The 16,914-nt window shown below is 46.9% G+C and overlaps 1 protein-coding gene across 2 annotated transcripts; it reads right to left on the reverse strand.

Annotated features, from left to right (window-relative positions):
* Positions 1-1,694: 1,694 nt before the first annotated feature.
* Positions 1,695-16,214, reverse strand: ROGDI (rogdi atypical leucine zipper). 2 transcript variants are annotated; one of them, XR_005703204.2, is made up of 12 exons: positions 16,138-16,203; positions 13,673-13,744; positions 12,296-12,378; positions 10,911-10,965; positions 10,354-10,434; positions 7,950-8,045; positions 6,619-6,717; positions 6,030-6,143; positions 5,258-5,307; positions 4,634-4,760; positions 3,378-4,144; positions 1,695-2,840 (listed from the first exon to the last, which is right to left on the reverse strand). XR_005703204.2 is itself a non-coding variant. In XM_040079060.1 (11 exons), the coding sequence occupies exons 1-11, from the start codon at positions 16,177-16,179 to the stop codon at positions 4,103-4,105; spliced, it is 861 nt and encodes a 286-aa protein (XP_039934994.1). In that variant the 5' UTR covers positions 16,180-16,214; the 3' UTR covers positions 3,231-4,102. The 2 variants fall into 2 exon arrangements, 1 of the variants encoding a protein (XP_039934994.1); XM_040079060.1 differs by lacking the exon at positions 1,695-2,840 and having other exon boundaries at positions 3,231-4,144; positions 16,138-16,214.
* Between the last annotated feature and the right edge of the window lie 700 nt (positions 16,215-16,914).

Here is a 16,914-nt window from a genome sequence, read left to right on the forward strand (position 1 = left end):
TTCAGTCACTGACTTCCAAGCGTCCTATAAGTTTGAGCTTCCTTCCCAGCTTTTCCACCAGCTACTACCATCTGCCACAGACATTCCCCCACATCTTGCCATGCTGCAGGGCTGAACAGCAAGGAGATTTCTTGTAATTGCCCTAGCTTCTGTGCCCACTTCACTAAAGTGTGAAGGTTCTTAGCTTCTGCTGCTTTCCCTCTCTTAGAGAGAATACTTTCCAGCAGTTGAACTGCAGCCTCAAGTTCCATGCTCGCAGTTCTTACCTTGCAGAAGTCTGAGGTGCACTCTCAGAATCCAGCTCCCACTTTTCCTCTGTGAGGCCACTTCTGCGTCTCCTTTCTCGCAGCTCCCGTCTCTGTCGTCCAGAGTGCAATAAGTACGATCGACCAAATTCGATAAATCAAAATTTGGAATTTTATTGAGACACAGAATGACAGTCTTGGACAGCCACAATTAAAAGGACAGTGTCGAGCCCGGGATCGGCACTGGGTGAACACAGTAACACACTTAGCCAGTATGTAACCCCCCAAGTTCACATTTCTGGCTTGGAGCAGTCTCTTTTTATACACTGGATCGCTGAGAGAAACTCGGGACTTCGAGGTTCCTCCTTCCGAGGCAGCCTCATTAGACATTCATGTTCCAGTTCTGGGATTCTGAATAGGGCAGCTGGAGAGGACAATGCCGTTGATGGTTGGGTCCAGGTGTGGCGTGAAGATTTTAATTTCAGGAGGAGATGGATGAGATATCGATCTGATGTAATCATCTGGTTCTCGGGGCTCTCATCTCCTTTTTCCGTTGTCTTTGTTCTCCCCTTAACGATTCCAGGCAGAGGCATCCTCGTGTTCCCTTTTTCTGGTAAATCCAATCATGGTTTCTTTGTGTACCTCCCATGTCTTTTCAGGCAAAAGAAATTCCTGTACCCTTCTCCGGGCTGTTTTCATCTGAGTTAACTCTTAGCATACTGGATTAAAAACAAAACTTATACTCATAGGGGTTGAATTACATTTTACATCTTTTAACACAAATTAACTTTAGGACATATATCACAACTCTATGAGCCACCCCAGTCTGAGTGCCTACAGCCTCCTCCTGATGTGACTCTCAAGGCATGTTTGGAAAACTACTTCAGGTAGTATTCAAGTATCAGACAGCACTGAGCTGCAGCTGTGCAAACAGGCTCATGTAACATCCTTGCAGGATGGTGAAATGCTGCTACCTTCCCCAAGCGTCTCCTTCAGAAGCTGCTCGGAGCAGGCCACAGAACAGCCATTTCGGGTCCACGCACACACACATCTCAGCGGAGGAAAGACAGGAAGGGCCTCCTGTATGATATGTTTCAGCAGGGTTTATTTCAGCATGCTGAAGGGATCAGGGACAGAAGACACTGACCACGTGGTGCTCAGTGGTTAAGTATGGGGCCAGTGGCCAATGACCTGAAGGCACAGGCAGGGCAAGGGGCAGCAAACCTACAGGGGGAGATGAGGGATGAACAGCTGGAGTGGGCAGGTCAACTAGCCAATGGGAAAGCAATTCGAGGTAGTAGTTCTGCAAGACACCATGAAGTCTTTTCTTTCAGCCTAGACAGGAAAAACTCTATGTCTTGGTTTGAAAGACACGTATCTGCTAGGGAGGGATGAGGCCTCTAGGAATGGGGAATTTCAGTCTCCTCCCTCCAAGTTATTATAATTTAGAAGATTAAAGAGGCTTTTCAGTCAGAGCTATGGGGAAAGGAATAACAGTTCTTTACTTGTAAGTATAACAAGGCAAACAAACAACAACAACAACTACAGCATTAATAATAAACAGAACCAGTGTAATAAATATGATTCACCAAATTAGATAAATCAAAATTTGGAATTTTATTGAGAGACAGAATGGCAGTCTCAGACAGCCACAATTAAAAGGACAGCGTCGAGCCCGGGGTCGGCGCTGGGTGAACAATGATAACACACTCTGCCAGTCTGTTATCCCCCAAGTTCACATTTCTCCCTTGCAGCAGCCTCTTTTTATACACTGGATCGCTGAGAGAAACTCGGGATTTCGAGGGTCCTTCCTCCGAGGCATCTTCATTAAACATTTATGTTCCAGTTCTAAGAGTCTGAATAGGGCAGCGGGAAAGGACAATGCCGTTAATGGTTGGGTCCAGGTGTGGTGTGGAGATGTTAATTTCAGGAGGAGACGGTCTAGATATCCATCTGATGTAATCATCCGGTTCTCCAGGCTCTCATCTCCTTTTCCGTTGTCATTGTTCTTTTTCTAACACTTCCCGGCAGAGGCATTTTTGGGTCTCCCTTTCTGGTAATTCCAATCATTTTTATCTCGTGTCCCTCCCATGTCTTTTCACGCAAGAGAAATTCCTGTACCTTTTCCGAGCTACTTTCCCCTGAGTTAACTCTTAGCATACGGGATTAAAACAAAACTTATAGAGATTGCATTACATTTTATATCCTTTAACACAAATTAACTTTAGGACATATACCACACCAGGAACCGCGAGGGGCTCTGTGGGGCAGTCTGATCTCTTGGGACCCTGAGAGCACCAAGCTGGCACGGTAGAAAACTCCCAGGCTGGGGGATGGAATGGTGAGGGTCCCCAGCAGGCAGGGGGGTGTCCTGGCAGGCAAAGGCGGGGCGTGCCCTGGCAAAGTGAGCAGTGCTGACGAAGCCACGATGGCTGGACAGGGCTGGCCCAGCTCTAGCAGGGCAGGTGAAAGGGCTCCAAATTCCTGGGTGCTCCAGCAGATGATGGATGGTGGTAGAATTCCCAGGATCGGACCCTCCATTATCAGTGGACTCCAAACGCAGTAAAACAGCCGCCTGACCACGCCTCTCCGATGCTGAGAGCAGGAGAAAAGCCCACCCAGCTCCTGGAGCCCCTGAGCCTTTCCCTCCCCCAAACTTAAGTGATCTTCCCCCACCCTTGACACTTCTTTTGTGTGGCTCAAGCACCCTCTAAGCATCAGTATTTAGTCTCTTAGCAACTTATGGGGGGGGGGGGGAATTCTATAGGGAAGAAAACCAAAACCAAACCTAACCCCCAACACTCTATGGTAAGTCTTTCCAGGGCAAAGCCTGGAAGTTTCCCTGAGGGGATTTTTAGAGCTCCCACAGGCTCAGCCTTTCAAGAGCTGCCAAGCTAGTAGTGCCTCCACTACTGTCTTCCCCAGTAAAGCATATACAACCCAGCATGCATAACCAAGAACAGCCACTCACTTTTGAGAGAGCACAGAATCTCAGATACTCATTCTTTCACAGCCCACATGAGCAACTGCAGGTATGAGGGTCTTTATTTCACAGTTAGCAACGGCTAAAGAGATGAGTTACACATTGTAGCATCCATAGGCAGCAAATCATAGAAGCAATGTGGTACTCACTTCGCGTTTAATGACAAGATGAAAGACTGCACAAGGCAACTCCAAAGGCTGGCAGTGAATACAAGACACTAAACCTGGAAAAGACCAATTGGCCCAACTAGGGCTTAGGGAAAAATTAATATCACATTGATGCTGGATGAGAGGGGAAAGAATTCAAACAGCAGCAAGTAAGAGCATTCCCCAAAGTGGAAATCAGTAACATGGGGATGGGCAGAACAGGCAGGGGAGGGAGTCACTCAGGGTTAGTTATAAGCAGAGCTGGACCAGATAAGAGAAACATATTTCACTATATGGAGCAACATGCCCTACTTTTTAAGAGATGTGTTAAGTTAGTCTGTTTTACCCCCTTTCTAGCCACTTCACAGTCAAGGAGTTATTTACAGCACAATGCACATAGCTAGTCAGCGAGGGTGGTCCAGAGCACCTATCCGTTTTAACAGACCTGTGTAACTCCATCAGGGGTTTGGGAAGCGTGAGCCACACAATGCACAAGAGGGACCAATGGAAGTTCCTGTCAACCACCCAGCACTACTTGGTGCCCTGCTTATGCAAGAATCCCAGACAAGGCTACAAAAGCGGTGTCTCTGGGTACACTGAGCCTGCCCTGTGGAGGGCATCTGGCAGTGAACCCCAGCACTCCTCAGGCTGACCCGGATTCAGCTGGCATGAGAGAACAGAGAGAGACACTGGAAGTACTGTAAAGGCTTAGATCATTCCACAGAGAATTAATATGGCCTGTAGTTCCAGTAACTGGAGAAAACGGAGATCTGGAAAGCAAGAACAAAAGCAGGTAAGTTCCTATACCTCTTGGACCACAAAAGAAAAGAGCACATAATGTGTGAGAGAGGACTTAGTTTCACGGCATTACCCACTTCAGCACCACATTACTGAAAGGCAGGTTTGCTGCTGCCGTCACTCAAGGAGCACAAACTTACTTGATCAAGGTGTCTGTTGCAGAACTGGAACTGAGCACTGATCTACTGGAATCTAGGTTGTTTCCTTTCATCCACCTCATGACAGAGAACACAGATGTGTCTACTTGCTCCTTTCCATTTAATCACCAGCTCAGCAGATATCTGCCACACCACTATACTTATCCTACGGTTGTTTGCTAGGCAGTGCCAGCCAGCTCCCTGGCTCCTGAACACTGACTCATCCCTTATTTTCAGCAAGCTGAACCGAATAACATCACATCAGATCTGTGGTCCTCTCAAAATCCAGAGTTAAAAACAAAGCCTCCTTTTCAAGGCCATTACCTTGTCCTTCAGTTGCTGGCAAAGCTGCAGTGAAACTGTGAAGAAGACAAGGGCATCATTTAACCACGGGACAACACATTCCACTTTATGGACATGGCTGACTTCATATCGCTGGCTGCCAAATTCACTGAAGGGGGGGGGAAGAGCACAGTTTCACACACAACAGCATAGAACTCAACTGTCCTACATTCCCACAGGAGAGATTATGATGATTTCTATCACATTTAAATCAGCACCTGGCAAAGTTACAGAATGCAAACAATTAAGTCCACCTCTGACCAGATTTATAGTCAAGCTGAAGGGTGAAGGTAGGAACTTCATTCCAGACAGGCAGGAAATGCAGACGGCAATGCCCATTTTTGTTGTAAATTCTCATCTCTAGATATGGCACTCATGGCACTGTCTAGATGGGCTGAATCCTGGAAATTCACATATTTTGGCCTTTAGGACCAAGTCATTAAAGAGACACAACAGAGCATCCACAGGCACAGCAAGTGACTCAGTCCGGCTTCTCCACTTTGGAGATGCTACAATGGAAACTGCACACAGATATTTGGATTTCACCTTCAAGACATACCAACACCTGTTATCCAGGTACACTTCCCTTGCAGTGACTGTACTTACAATGTGGCTCCAGGGTTGTGCAAAACAGACCCCCCAGCAGGCTTGAAATTCTAGAGAAGGAAAAGGTCATTAGGATTATGATGTGGTCAACAAACCACGTAGAAGAAAGACATTTAAGGTTTACACTTTCAGTAGCCTGACATCAAGAAACACTCACACTCTATTTGCCTGGACACTCCATCAATATGGAATCCCTTTTGTTAGAACCCTTTCATGAAAGAAATTCTACACATTGGCTGAGTTCAATGTAGCTACAAATTTTATCACTACAGAAGTAAGATGAGAAGATCCAGAAGAAAAACAAAAGAATCATTTTTAGGACAATCTTCCTTATGGAAGGACCGCATTTCATAAAGCTTAAGAGTTTGACGCTGTTTTTACAGGACTTCAAGTTGACCCAGGCAACAGGTGAAGCAGGAAAGTGTCCATCAAAACTCCATTACGAAACCCAAGATGCTACTCTGATGTAAACTGGATCAATGTAACTATGCTCTTCCAAAATTACACTAAATTATCAAACTATATTTAAAGTATTTGGCTCACTTCAGAGCACTGGTATGTTCTTCTGGGCTAAGCAGCCATGCCCCAAACTAGATTTAGAGGCAATGTTCTGTGTGCAGCAGAGCTAAACACAGACACGTAGCAACAGCTGAACTTATTTCTGCATTATCTTGTGAACATAACATTGCATTAGGTAGCAGCGTGATTGCCTCCTCACAGTGGCATGTAAGGAGAGGAAACTAAACAACGCTCAGGAGATAGCAGGCATCACCTTGGTTGTGCTGGGCTGCAGCACATGGAGCTGGTAGACAGTGAGGCACAGCTTGTTCAGGTTAATATAGAAATTCACAAGGATGTCTGGAGGCAGCGCAGGAGTGAACATTTTCTGGCAAGAAAATCAGTTTCTTTGTCAGTGAAAGAATCATAATTTCTAATGCTGGGAAATCATTCCCTTTTCCCAAGCCACACTACAATTACCCCAAGGCAAAAAAAACATTAGGAGAGAAACAAAGACTGAGCAGCTGCAGGCAACGATTGCTGCTCTCACTGCCCTTGATCAAATCGTATGTGCATGACAGTGACAAGAGAGGATGGAGCAGTGTTCACAAGGGCATGTCATCCCTGGACAAGACTCCTGGACGGAGAACAGAACTTACTCTCAGAGAACCAGAGTTCTCATGCTCAAGTCATCTGCATTCCCACAGGAAGATACAGAGCAGCCAAAACCACTCAGGATTTGCACTTGCAGTTCTGCCTCAGGAGACACTTCATAAACCCACTTCCACCAGGTTGCAACCCAGTATCCGAACTGTTCTAACGCTGCCAGACCTGTATAGAGATCTAGACCACCACATACTTACTGTGAGACCACTGGAGGCAATTTCTGGTAGTGTCAGAGTGGCAGGAGTGGTTAGCCGATTTCGGGCTCTGGAGAGCTGCAACATCACAGCATCCATAAGCTACAAGATAATGTACAGAACCATTGGTGAGTGTGATTCCTTGACAGCTCTGGACAGTGTGCTGCAGAATCCTACAACCTCCTTCAAGTGTTAAAACAACAACTGCCGCTACCCTTCATCCTTCCAGGAATTCAGGAACTTATTGGGAAGGGATGGCTCCCACATAAATGCAGTTCAACTGTTAACACCATCAGAGACTTATGAGACAGGTCAGGAATGTTCAATACCAGTGACTGATGAGAGAACAGCTATTCATGACAAGAATACAAAGCCAATATAAGATCAATTACTGATGCCACAGAGCCATCAACAAACTCATCATCAGCTCTTCAGAAGAACAGGCATTAAAGAAAAAACAAGCTGCATTCCTGGTCTCCCCAGTCCCACATCACAGGTACAACTGCTGCATGGGCTCCCTCTGTTTATAACCAGCTATGAGCGAGGCAGTAGAAAAAAGAACTAGCTCATTGTGAGGCCAATCCTGCCAGAATCCACAGTTCAAAGGCTCTATTCAGGCAGACTTCATCTTCCAGAAAAAAAGGGGAAGTAACATGACTGTTATAGAGCTCATGACTGCTGAGATGAAGGCACTTTGTATTATGACTAAAAGTTGAAAGTAAAAGGAAATTGTTTTATTACCTAGCTTCTTCCTATGAGCAGCCCTTGCCCATATGGGAACTAAAAGGTTTAGTTTTCTCATGTTTGACATTGTGATGCATTCTAATGACCAAGCTGAAATTCTGGTGCCTTCAGAGAGCATTTCCAAGCAGAAGGTTGGGCTTCACTGCCATGCAGCAGCTGTTTTGTATTAGACCCCAGAAAATACTTCTGGCAAGAGAGAAGTCACTTTCAGATTTTCAGTAAATCACAAGTACTGCCATCTTGTTTATTGATGGCTGCCTCGCTGCTGCTCTCACCAGCAGCACTGATCAACAAAGAGAGTAAGTTATGTAACAACATCATCCACAGACGATCAAGGAATATCCTCCCAGATCATCACTGGTGTGTAACAGGGCACTGTCTGCTCAGATTACTGTTCACCAGGATTTACAGCCCTGTTACTAGTACATATAAAGTAAGAGGTCACACGGACACTTCTTAACATGGGTACAACTGTGAAATGTTTCCATTGAGAGACTCAGATAGTAATGTGCATTAACTGTGTTTAAAACAACAAATTGAGGGAAGAAAAAAGCATGTTCCTACCCAAGCAGTAGAGACTTTCTCCTCACCTTGAGAACCTCCAAGCCTGTTTTGAACTGGTAGTTCACATCTCTGTTCGTAAGCAGATAAATGGCTTGGTTCACATGGTTTCTAGCATCCTGGATCTGCAAAGGTACAAATGCAGCCCTATGAAAGAAACACTCCATAATAACACATGCTGGGAAGTAAATGCTTCCCCAGTTATCTCACTGACCTCAAGAATGGTGCCTTCTCAAATGTAAAGCCATGTCTAAATGCAAAACACTATTTAACACAAACCTACCACTGCTGCCCAGAAACATTACTGGGTTCTCCACTCATGGACTGGAGATGCAGAACAGCCTGACAGCTACAACCTGGATTGTCAGTACAGATATTGCTCCTGTCCTGAAGTGACATCAGGCACTCTCCTCCTGGAAGTGCTCTGGCCATGACCGCTTGGTAGGAATTCTCACTGCTAACTGCATACACAGCAGTCAACTCTAGCATCATGAACAATGATTTAATCCTACCAGAGCTAAAACAAATGACATCAATGAGCAGCAAGCACTGATTTCTAATACAGTGTCTCTGTTACTATCCCAGAGTCCTAATGTAAAATTGTTGGGATTGAGAGTTATCTCCAGCACCAAGAAGCTGTGCGACTGGACCAGACTCAGGACACAGCTGGCTCGAGTTCCTCTTAAAGAAGAGAAACACAGTTATAAAAGCAAGGTTGATAGGTGTATCCTTGCTTTCATGGGAACAAGGATAAACCAGAGGAAGACAATGGCCCTGGGAGAAGCTGACTTGTGCTCAATTTCAGGCAGCAGAATGAAAATTGAAAAACAAGCCCAAGGAGTAAATTAGAGGGTGCAAATGGAACAGCTAAGCAGAGAAGCTTGTACGAGAAGTTTCTGCTGGGAGACAGATAACACAGCTTGGGATATTTAAAGTTTCATATATTTACAATGCCCTCCAGAAGTCACAGCTCCAGCTCCTTGTAGAAGCAGCCCTGGCACAGACCTGGCTCTGGATCCTTCTAATGCAGAGCTCAGGGAACACAGAACAGCCCTGCTCTTTGAAAGCTCTTGCACTAGAGGCCACAGAGAAAAGAGTGACAATGATAAGTCCACTGTCAGACTGCAGAGAGACTGCAAGTACTTGGGCATCTCCAAGTATCACCACCTCCAGCCTTTACATCTCACAGAGGCTTCTGAGCAAACCATACTCCTCCTGGCAGCACTACTCAACCAAGCAACGCCAACCCTGCTGTTATGATTTGCTTTATTCATATTCCCCCTTGACTTTGCTTTGTTTGCTAATCAACTTCCTCAAAATTTATGTGCCTGCACTTGTGTTCCTCAAAAACGTGCCTATGCTACAACTTCTTATCCGTGACTTCACTTTGTACAGAGAAACAAAACTTCAATTGACATCACTCATTAAGAGTGATGATTAAGACACTCCTTTGAGATGCTAATTTTTAATTCAGACAGGCCAAATATCACCATATAACCACTTTAAAGGCTTCTGCGTTCAATCCTTTAGGCATTCCATATCTGAACAATGTTAGAACATACTGCCAGTTAATAAAGGAAGTTGTTTTCCATAAAAGTTGGCAGAAGTCTATCAACCAGGCAGCAGTACAAAACAGCCACAAAAGAGAAAAGAGCAGGCACTGCTGAGTGCTGTCACAAAAACTTCCTTGCTTTGTTGCAAGGCATAAGCAAACTCAATCAAGTTTGGTATTAACATCCCAAGTACACAATTTTCTAGATTTCTACAAAGTTGTTAGGCAGAGCTTTCACTGCTAATGCAGACACTGGGAACTGCACTCAATGCCAAATGCACTCATCACCGAGAAAAACCTGCACTATAGCACAAGGAAATACACTGAATCCATTTTCCTCCAACCTACTCAGCTGTAACAAAGTAATTGAGGAAAACCACGTCTTCAGACACTAGGTCAGGCTCTGGAATCAGGTATGTCCCAGCAAAATGATGGGAAAGAGATTCTGGCTCTGGATAGCTGCATTGTTTTGACTCTTTACCTGAGGGAACTCAGACATACTACCGGAACACAACAATTTGTTCTCAGTGTAAACAAATGCATCTCTAAGAGAATGAGAGCTACTCAAAGCCCCTGAAGCTGCTCTTTCCCCTGCTAGCACGGGGTGACATGGGACAGTCCTGCACAGGCACCTCAGGCACCCCTTTAAAGGATCATGACTGCTGTGCAGACAGCCCTCAGATCAACTGATGAGTCTGGAATGAGCCCACCCAGGCACCCCAACTGAATTTAACTGATTTAATTGCACCTGCTTCCTCTCTTAGATTTTACCACTGTAGTTCATGTGGAATGGATGTAACAGTCTCTCTCAAAAGACTTAAAGTTACTGCTCAGAGAGCACTGAGGCTATGGATGGGTGGGCATCTAGAGCTAACAGGTACCTGCTGCAATTTCCACTGCTTGTCTTCCCGGAATGCAAAATGCAGGAGCTGATTGTTTCTGGGCATTTTCAGATTAACATCCTTGAAAAAAGAAACAAACACATGAGAACAACAAATGCCTGTATGCAGAAGATGGGGGCTGGCAGTCACATTCCCTTCTTCCAGACCATCCTGGCAAACTGCAGTCTTGGCACAGTCAGAACCTCAGTGCTTGTACAGGATGATATTAATACAAAGAATAGGCTGAAAGGCATTGAGTAAATCAGGAATTAGGCAGGACACATGACCTCAGCCCAGAAGGTCTTCAAGGAAACTTGTTATTACACAACACAGGTGGTAAAGCCAAGGAATACCCATAGAAGTTGACTACAGCACTCACCACCACATGGTGGTGGTAGAAGGGGATGTCAGATGCTGGATCTTCACATATTTCAATGGTTGCGGAAACATCTAGGCCAATTAGGCAGAACTGACAAAGAACACTGATCACTGGTAAAACATAACCAGGGTCAGCTCCCTCGCTGTAATACAAAGCAAGAAGTGAGGCAAGTACTCACAGCTTGACACAGTGCATCTCCCTGCAGCGTCATCACACCTTTCACCTGGTCTGTGCTGGAATGAAAAGAAACATCTGGGCAACACATGTCACAAGAGGCACCTCAACACATGTCACAAGAGGCACCTATCAACTGCCAGCCTAACACTTCTCCTCCTGGTCCTGTGTAGCCAACACAGGCTCCTTGTGCCCAGGGTCTAAACACTACTCCTGCCCAGTAGCTAAACACCACAAACACTTTCAAGTCGTCAGTTCTTGGCCCGTGGTAAACTCCAGTCATATTCTTTATGGGCAATCTCACCCTAACTGCTCTGCCTAAAACATTAACTTCATTTCTGATCCCATTCTTACTCCATTCATCACCTGTCAACAATTAGGTTGCTGTTACAAGCAGCTCTAGCAGGCACAAGCACAAGACAATAAATTAATTACTAACATTGGAGTGTTAGATGATTCCTACAGGAGTTGAAAGCTAAAAACCACACCCCATTCCAAGAAAAAAGACACTAAATAAGTAAACCCCCACAACCTTAAATAAATAAAAAAACCACACCCCAAAATCTTTGAAAGGTCCTGCAAGATGACTCACATTTACAATGAACAGAGTGAAGAAAAGACTGAAGCACCTGGTTGGGCCATACCTTACATTTTACTATATTAGACTTTTTAGATCAATACTGCAAGATCTACCTTACAACAACAAATGAAAACTAAATTAAGTTAACTAAGATCTGAAGAAGACAACATTCAAACTTAAGTGCAGAATTACTATATGATTCCTTTCAATGCTGTGACATTCCTAATGACTAAGGTTAACTGCTTTGTGACAAGCTTGTGAACTCTGCCAGAGCATCTATTGAGACCAAGGGCCCCACTGAGCATCCAAAAATGGATATCAATTTCAGAAGAACTGCATACCTGTGGCATCTTTTGCACACAAGCCTCAGTTTGCTTTGTGTGAAGAAGATTTACTATTCCTGTTTTAGGAAGATTAGGACAAAGGTTAAGATTTCTCCATAGTCAGGGTCAGAAACTGAGCCAAGAGCAGAATTCGAGTCTTGTAACTGCAACTCCCTGTGTCATAATCAGAAAAATGTCCTTTGGCAAACTGCCTGCAGCACGGAGGCAACACACACGCATGTGGTCAGGAATCAGTGACTGCATTATAGGTGTCAGCAGGAAATGGCACAAGGCTGGCTCAGGCAGCCCTGGAGCAGACTGTTACCTTCACCTGCCATGAGAGTTAGCTTGCTTTCCTTAAGGCAAAATCTCCTATTAAAGAAAACCCATTACTCCAGGGCTTCTGCAAAGCCCTTCACCACAGATCCTCCATGATCTGCACCCTTTGCTGCAGAGGGAAGTGACCCACTGACCACCACCACTTACCTTGATGTGCTCAGTACAAAGTTCTCCTGCTTGAAAGCTCCTCCAGAGCCACCAGTGGGCATGGCAAAGCGGTGGGAGGCCTCCTGCCCAAGAGAGGACGCAGTGAGTGCTGGAGCTTCTGCCTGAGCCCAGCACACCATGAGCCAGGAACAAAGATAATGTAGACACCAGCAAGTGGCTGAATATGTAGCAGTCATCTCTGCCAGCCTCCTGAAGTCCACCAAGCAGAACACTTGGACTTTATCCTACTGCAGGACTGGTGAAACCCAGGAGAAGGCTCAGCGCATGCCACCCATAGTGAAAGGCATTTGGAAATCCCACACCCTGGAGCTGGGCAGTGCCAGCAGGATCCTCAAGCTGCCCCCAGAAGGAGCAGCACCCAACAGCTCAGCTCTGCACACTCTCAGGCGTCATGGTGCTGCCCCTTATCAGAGGTGGTCTTTACACATGAAGAAAACCAGCCCTCCCCAGCCCTCCACCTGGTTATACTCATTGGTGACTGCCCTTTACACACTTCACCCTCAAAATTATAATAAATTCTTCAAAATGGGTACTATATATACAGTTATTCCAGTTTACTGTCACCTGCTACCGACTCCAGTCCTGGGGTTCTGAGACAGCACTATGGCACCAGTATCTGCTCTGGCACTTGCCCTTCACCTCCACATTTTTGGCCCTCCTCTTCCATCACTCCATAACCTCTCAAAACCAGAGAGTTTGAAGGGGCTGGGCCTGGTGAACACTGACCCAGAAGACACATGGTGCATTCTTGGTGCACACAAGTCCCTTTGGCCAGTTCCCCACTGGTTGCCTGGAAAGAGTCAGCCCCACAGCACATGCTCAGTCTGGAGAAAAGTGAGAAAAGTGCTGGCCTTCTGGTTCAGCTGAACACATCAGACCTCTGAAAGGGGCAGGTACCAGCAGAGGAGTGAGAATTTTCAGGAAAGGATGATTTTGAACAAAGAGAGTGCATGCTAGTGACTACTGCACAAGTAGCAGCTGTCAGCTAAAGGCCATGTTGCTTACTTCCACCAGCACATGTCAGTTACAGAGTTACAGGCAGATCCAGATTCTCTGTTTCAGAAAACATTTGTATCTCCGGCAAATGCCTGGCAGATAGGTCTGGCTGCCTCCATGCGCCTTTTCAAAGCAGCTCTCAGCAGAGGGTCAAGAACAGAGCAATCTAGGGGAAATCAGTTCTACTGGGAGTCCTCAAGAGCAGAGGGCAAACAAGCACTAGGGACAGAACTGGACATGCATGGATGACCTTTCTGTGCAGCCTCCACCAAGAATTTTTCCTGCAGAGGAAACTGATTACCATTCCTTACACCCAAGGTCAAAGAAAGCCACGCAAAACTCAGACAAAATAAACCTCACCTTCAAAATATCCTGCAGCTGTCTCAAAACAGCATGGACCTCTTCTTGTAAAAGCCATTTAAATTCTTCTTCCTATGTCATGGGAAGAAAGCAGTAGAATCATTAGACATCAAACACTGGAAGCAAATCTCTCAAGAAACATATGAAAATTATATAAGCTCTAAGTATACTGCTGTTTCCATGCTGTTTAAATAAAGGAGAACAAAAGATTTCTTCCTGATTTGTTGAAACATCTCAGTCTCCACATTTCTATTTCTCCACCCCAGTCCAATGAACTGTCCTCATTCTTGCCCTGACTTTAAGAAAGCAACATTCACTCAAATTACTGTACCAAAAAAATTAGAATTGAATGCAACTTTCAGAGCAAAGTAAAAATACTACTGCTTCAAAAACTGAAGCATCCTTTTAAGCTGTTGGGATGGACTCACCTGGCTGCCAGACACGTACCCAGCTACCCTCACTGCCCCCTCCTCAATGGGTCAGGGGAGGAAATAAGATCACGGGCCAAGGTAAAGCAAGGGAGATCCATTACCAACTCTTGGCACAGGCAAAACTGAATCAACTTACAATTTGTTGTTAATTAGGTGATGAGAAACAAAGATATAAACTAAAATGAGCATCCCCCGCCCTATCACCAGCATTTCCCCAAGCAACAGCAGTCTAAAACCTAAACAAATTAAACTGTAAAGGGAGTGGTGGGGGGAGGGGACACAGGCTGGGGACTCCCATCATTGGGGCAAATTCAGTAAGGAACAAGTTTGGATATGATAACTCACTGCCCTTGAGCCTCCATCAGCTGCTGCCACAGAGAAGCCTGTATGAAGCAGACACTCAAAGCACATTTAATGTTCCTGTTAAACCATGAGTCCCCATGCAGGTCATCAAAGAAGCAGGGAACAGAAGCAAGCACGGGACAAAGAAAAGATTGCCATTTACCATCCTGTAAGAAAAATCTTCCGTGGGGAGAGTTCTGAGCAGGTTGTCCACAGAAAAACAGGCAAGCTATGGTCAACTCAGAACTTTAAACTTGCAGTTTCTCTGCCAGATGGCTCCTGTTCACCACGAGGAACACAACCCCCCCACTGATGTGACATCACCTTTTGCAAGAGTTATCCCAACAACCAGTAGGAAAAGTTAGGTTTGTTTCAGCAAACATTTATCCAAGGCAGCCACACACTACAAAGCCAGGCAGGATTCCCTGTTATCCTTCAAAGCAGTTTGGGTGCAGGAACACCAACTTTGACCCTTTAATCCTGTTTAGACTTCTGGGAATTATACTGATCATAAAATGTTCTTAACTGGAAGGGACCCACGAGGATCTTGAAGTCCAAGTGCGGGCATAGGACAGCCCCAAGAATTCTACCATGTGTTTGAGAGTGTTGTCAAAACCCTCCCTGAAATTTGTCAGGCAGGGTGCTGTGACCACTGCCCTGGGGAGCCTATTCCAGTGCCTGATGACCCTCTGGGTGAAGAAACTTTTCCAAATATCCCGCCTAAACCTCCCCTGACAGAGCTCTATGCTGTTCCCTCGGATCCTGTAACCAATCACCAGAGAAAAGATGGATCTACAGCTCTTTCACTCTATAATGTCTGCCCTCCTCCAGGTTCCCAAAGGAACAGTGATCCCATGGGTGCAGCAGATGCCTTTAGTATCTCCACCACCCACCAGCACCATGCAGGTGTTTCTTGTCAAAATGCCCACTGGTGTCTTTCCTCCCTTTAGTCACAGCAAGAAATATCCCTTCCCCTGCCCATTAATTATGGACTAAGTCAAGTTCGTGCACATCTGTGCACTGCATAGTTGTATTTTTGGGGAATGCTGGTTGGACTCTTCTAAACCATATGACATTAGAAAAACCCGTTTTCTTCTGTGGCTTTCCACCCAGACCGATGGATCTCTGTATCCCTTCTCCAGACCGGAGATTTCATTCCTCGGAGATCCTGTCCCGGGAAGGCCACAGTGACGACTGCTCTGCGCCGTCCCCGCTGCTACCAGGTCACTAGGGCGGCTCGGGCACTCGCCATGTGCGGAGCGGTTCAGCGAGACACCGAGACCAAAGGGCGCGTTCACGCTGTGTCGGGAGCGGGGCGGCCCCGGCCTTGCCGCCCCACCCCACCCGGCCCATCGGAGGAGCGGCGCCGGTGGCAGAGAGCCTCAGGCACCGCTGGTGGACGATGGGGGAGGAGGCCGCGGCCTCCGAGCCACGCGACGACGGGGTGCCGGAAAGTCTGGCCCGAGAGCAAGGCCGAAACTTGGGCAGCACCTGCAGTCAGGGCAGCTCCTCTAGGGCTGGGCCCGGGCAGCCCCCGCACGGCGCACGGGACGGTCTTGCCGCCATTCCGCGGCTCCCCGCCCTAGCCCGACCAAACAAAACGAGCCTGCGAGGGCCCGGCAGTGCTGTCATACGCGGGGAGACGCCACCGCCGCTCACGCTCCGGCCCCGCCGAGCGCCCGCCGGACTCACCAGCACCGCCCGCTCGCCCTGGTTCGCCATAGCCGCCGCCATCCCGACCCCGCCGTCCCCGCCCCCGCCCGGCCGCGCGCACGGCCCCGGAGCGCCTGATTGGGCAGCGCCGCTTCCCTCCGCCCAGCGCGAGGGCGCGGCCATCGTCCCACACAGCCCCCGAGGCTGGCGCAGCGGTAAGATGGGGCTGACCTGCCTGGCCCCAGCCGAGCGCACACCGGCAAGGATCAAATCGAACCGCGTGTAAGAATACTCAGACACGAGTGAAGACTTGCAAGTCTCATAATTTCTTAAAAGAAATACATTTATCCTGGCACCGAGGTCTTTGCAGAGAAGCCGGTGAGTTTCCTTTCACGACGGCTGTACTGCGAGCGAGATGCGAGGGCACAGCACCTTCAACCACACCAAGCCCTGGGCGGGGGGGAGATGGGAATGATCCTTCATGCCCAGGGTAGGGAAAGCTTCCTGGTGCAAGCACAGCTCTCGACTTCCTTGCTGTTGCTTTTAATGGCATTGCTCAAAAGGCGTGCTTCGTCGGGCACCTGTAACTCACTGCACCTGAAACCCACTCTCATCTACACTTCATTTCATCCTCGTGCCTCAGGGCAGGAACAGGTTCTGTTGTCCAACTGTCTGATCATCCACAAGTATTCAGAGCTTGTAAACATTTCAGTTAAGGATCATGTTCTTAGAATACCCAGCTGACTGCTGAGTTCGTGTTCACAGAATCATGGGATGGCTGGGGTTGAGAGGATCCTTAATGCTCATCTCATTCCA

Source organism: Hirundo rustica, chromosome 15 (genome assembly GCF_015227805.2).
Source record: "Hirundo rustica isolate bHirRus1 chromosome 15, bHirRus1.pri.v3, whole genome shotgun sequence".
Lineage (NCBI taxonomy): Eukaryota > Metazoa > Chordata > Aves > Passeriformes > Hirundinidae > Hirundo > Hirundo rustica.

Excerpts from the sequence above, each read along its gene's own strand:
- ROGDI (XM_040079060.1), bottom strand. The coding sequence starts at position 16,179 with ATGGCGGCGGCTATGGCGAACCAGGGCGAGCGGGCGGTGCTG. Across the intron at positions 13,745-16,137 it reads AGGGCGAGCGGGCGGTGCTG|GAAGAAGAATTTAAATGGCT; the intron begins GTGAGTCCGGCG and ends CCCATGACATAG. Across the intron at positions 10,435-10,910 it reads GAGATGCACTGTGTCAAGCT|GATGTTAATCTGAAAATGCC; the intron begins GTGAGTACTTGC and ends TCTTTTTTCAAG.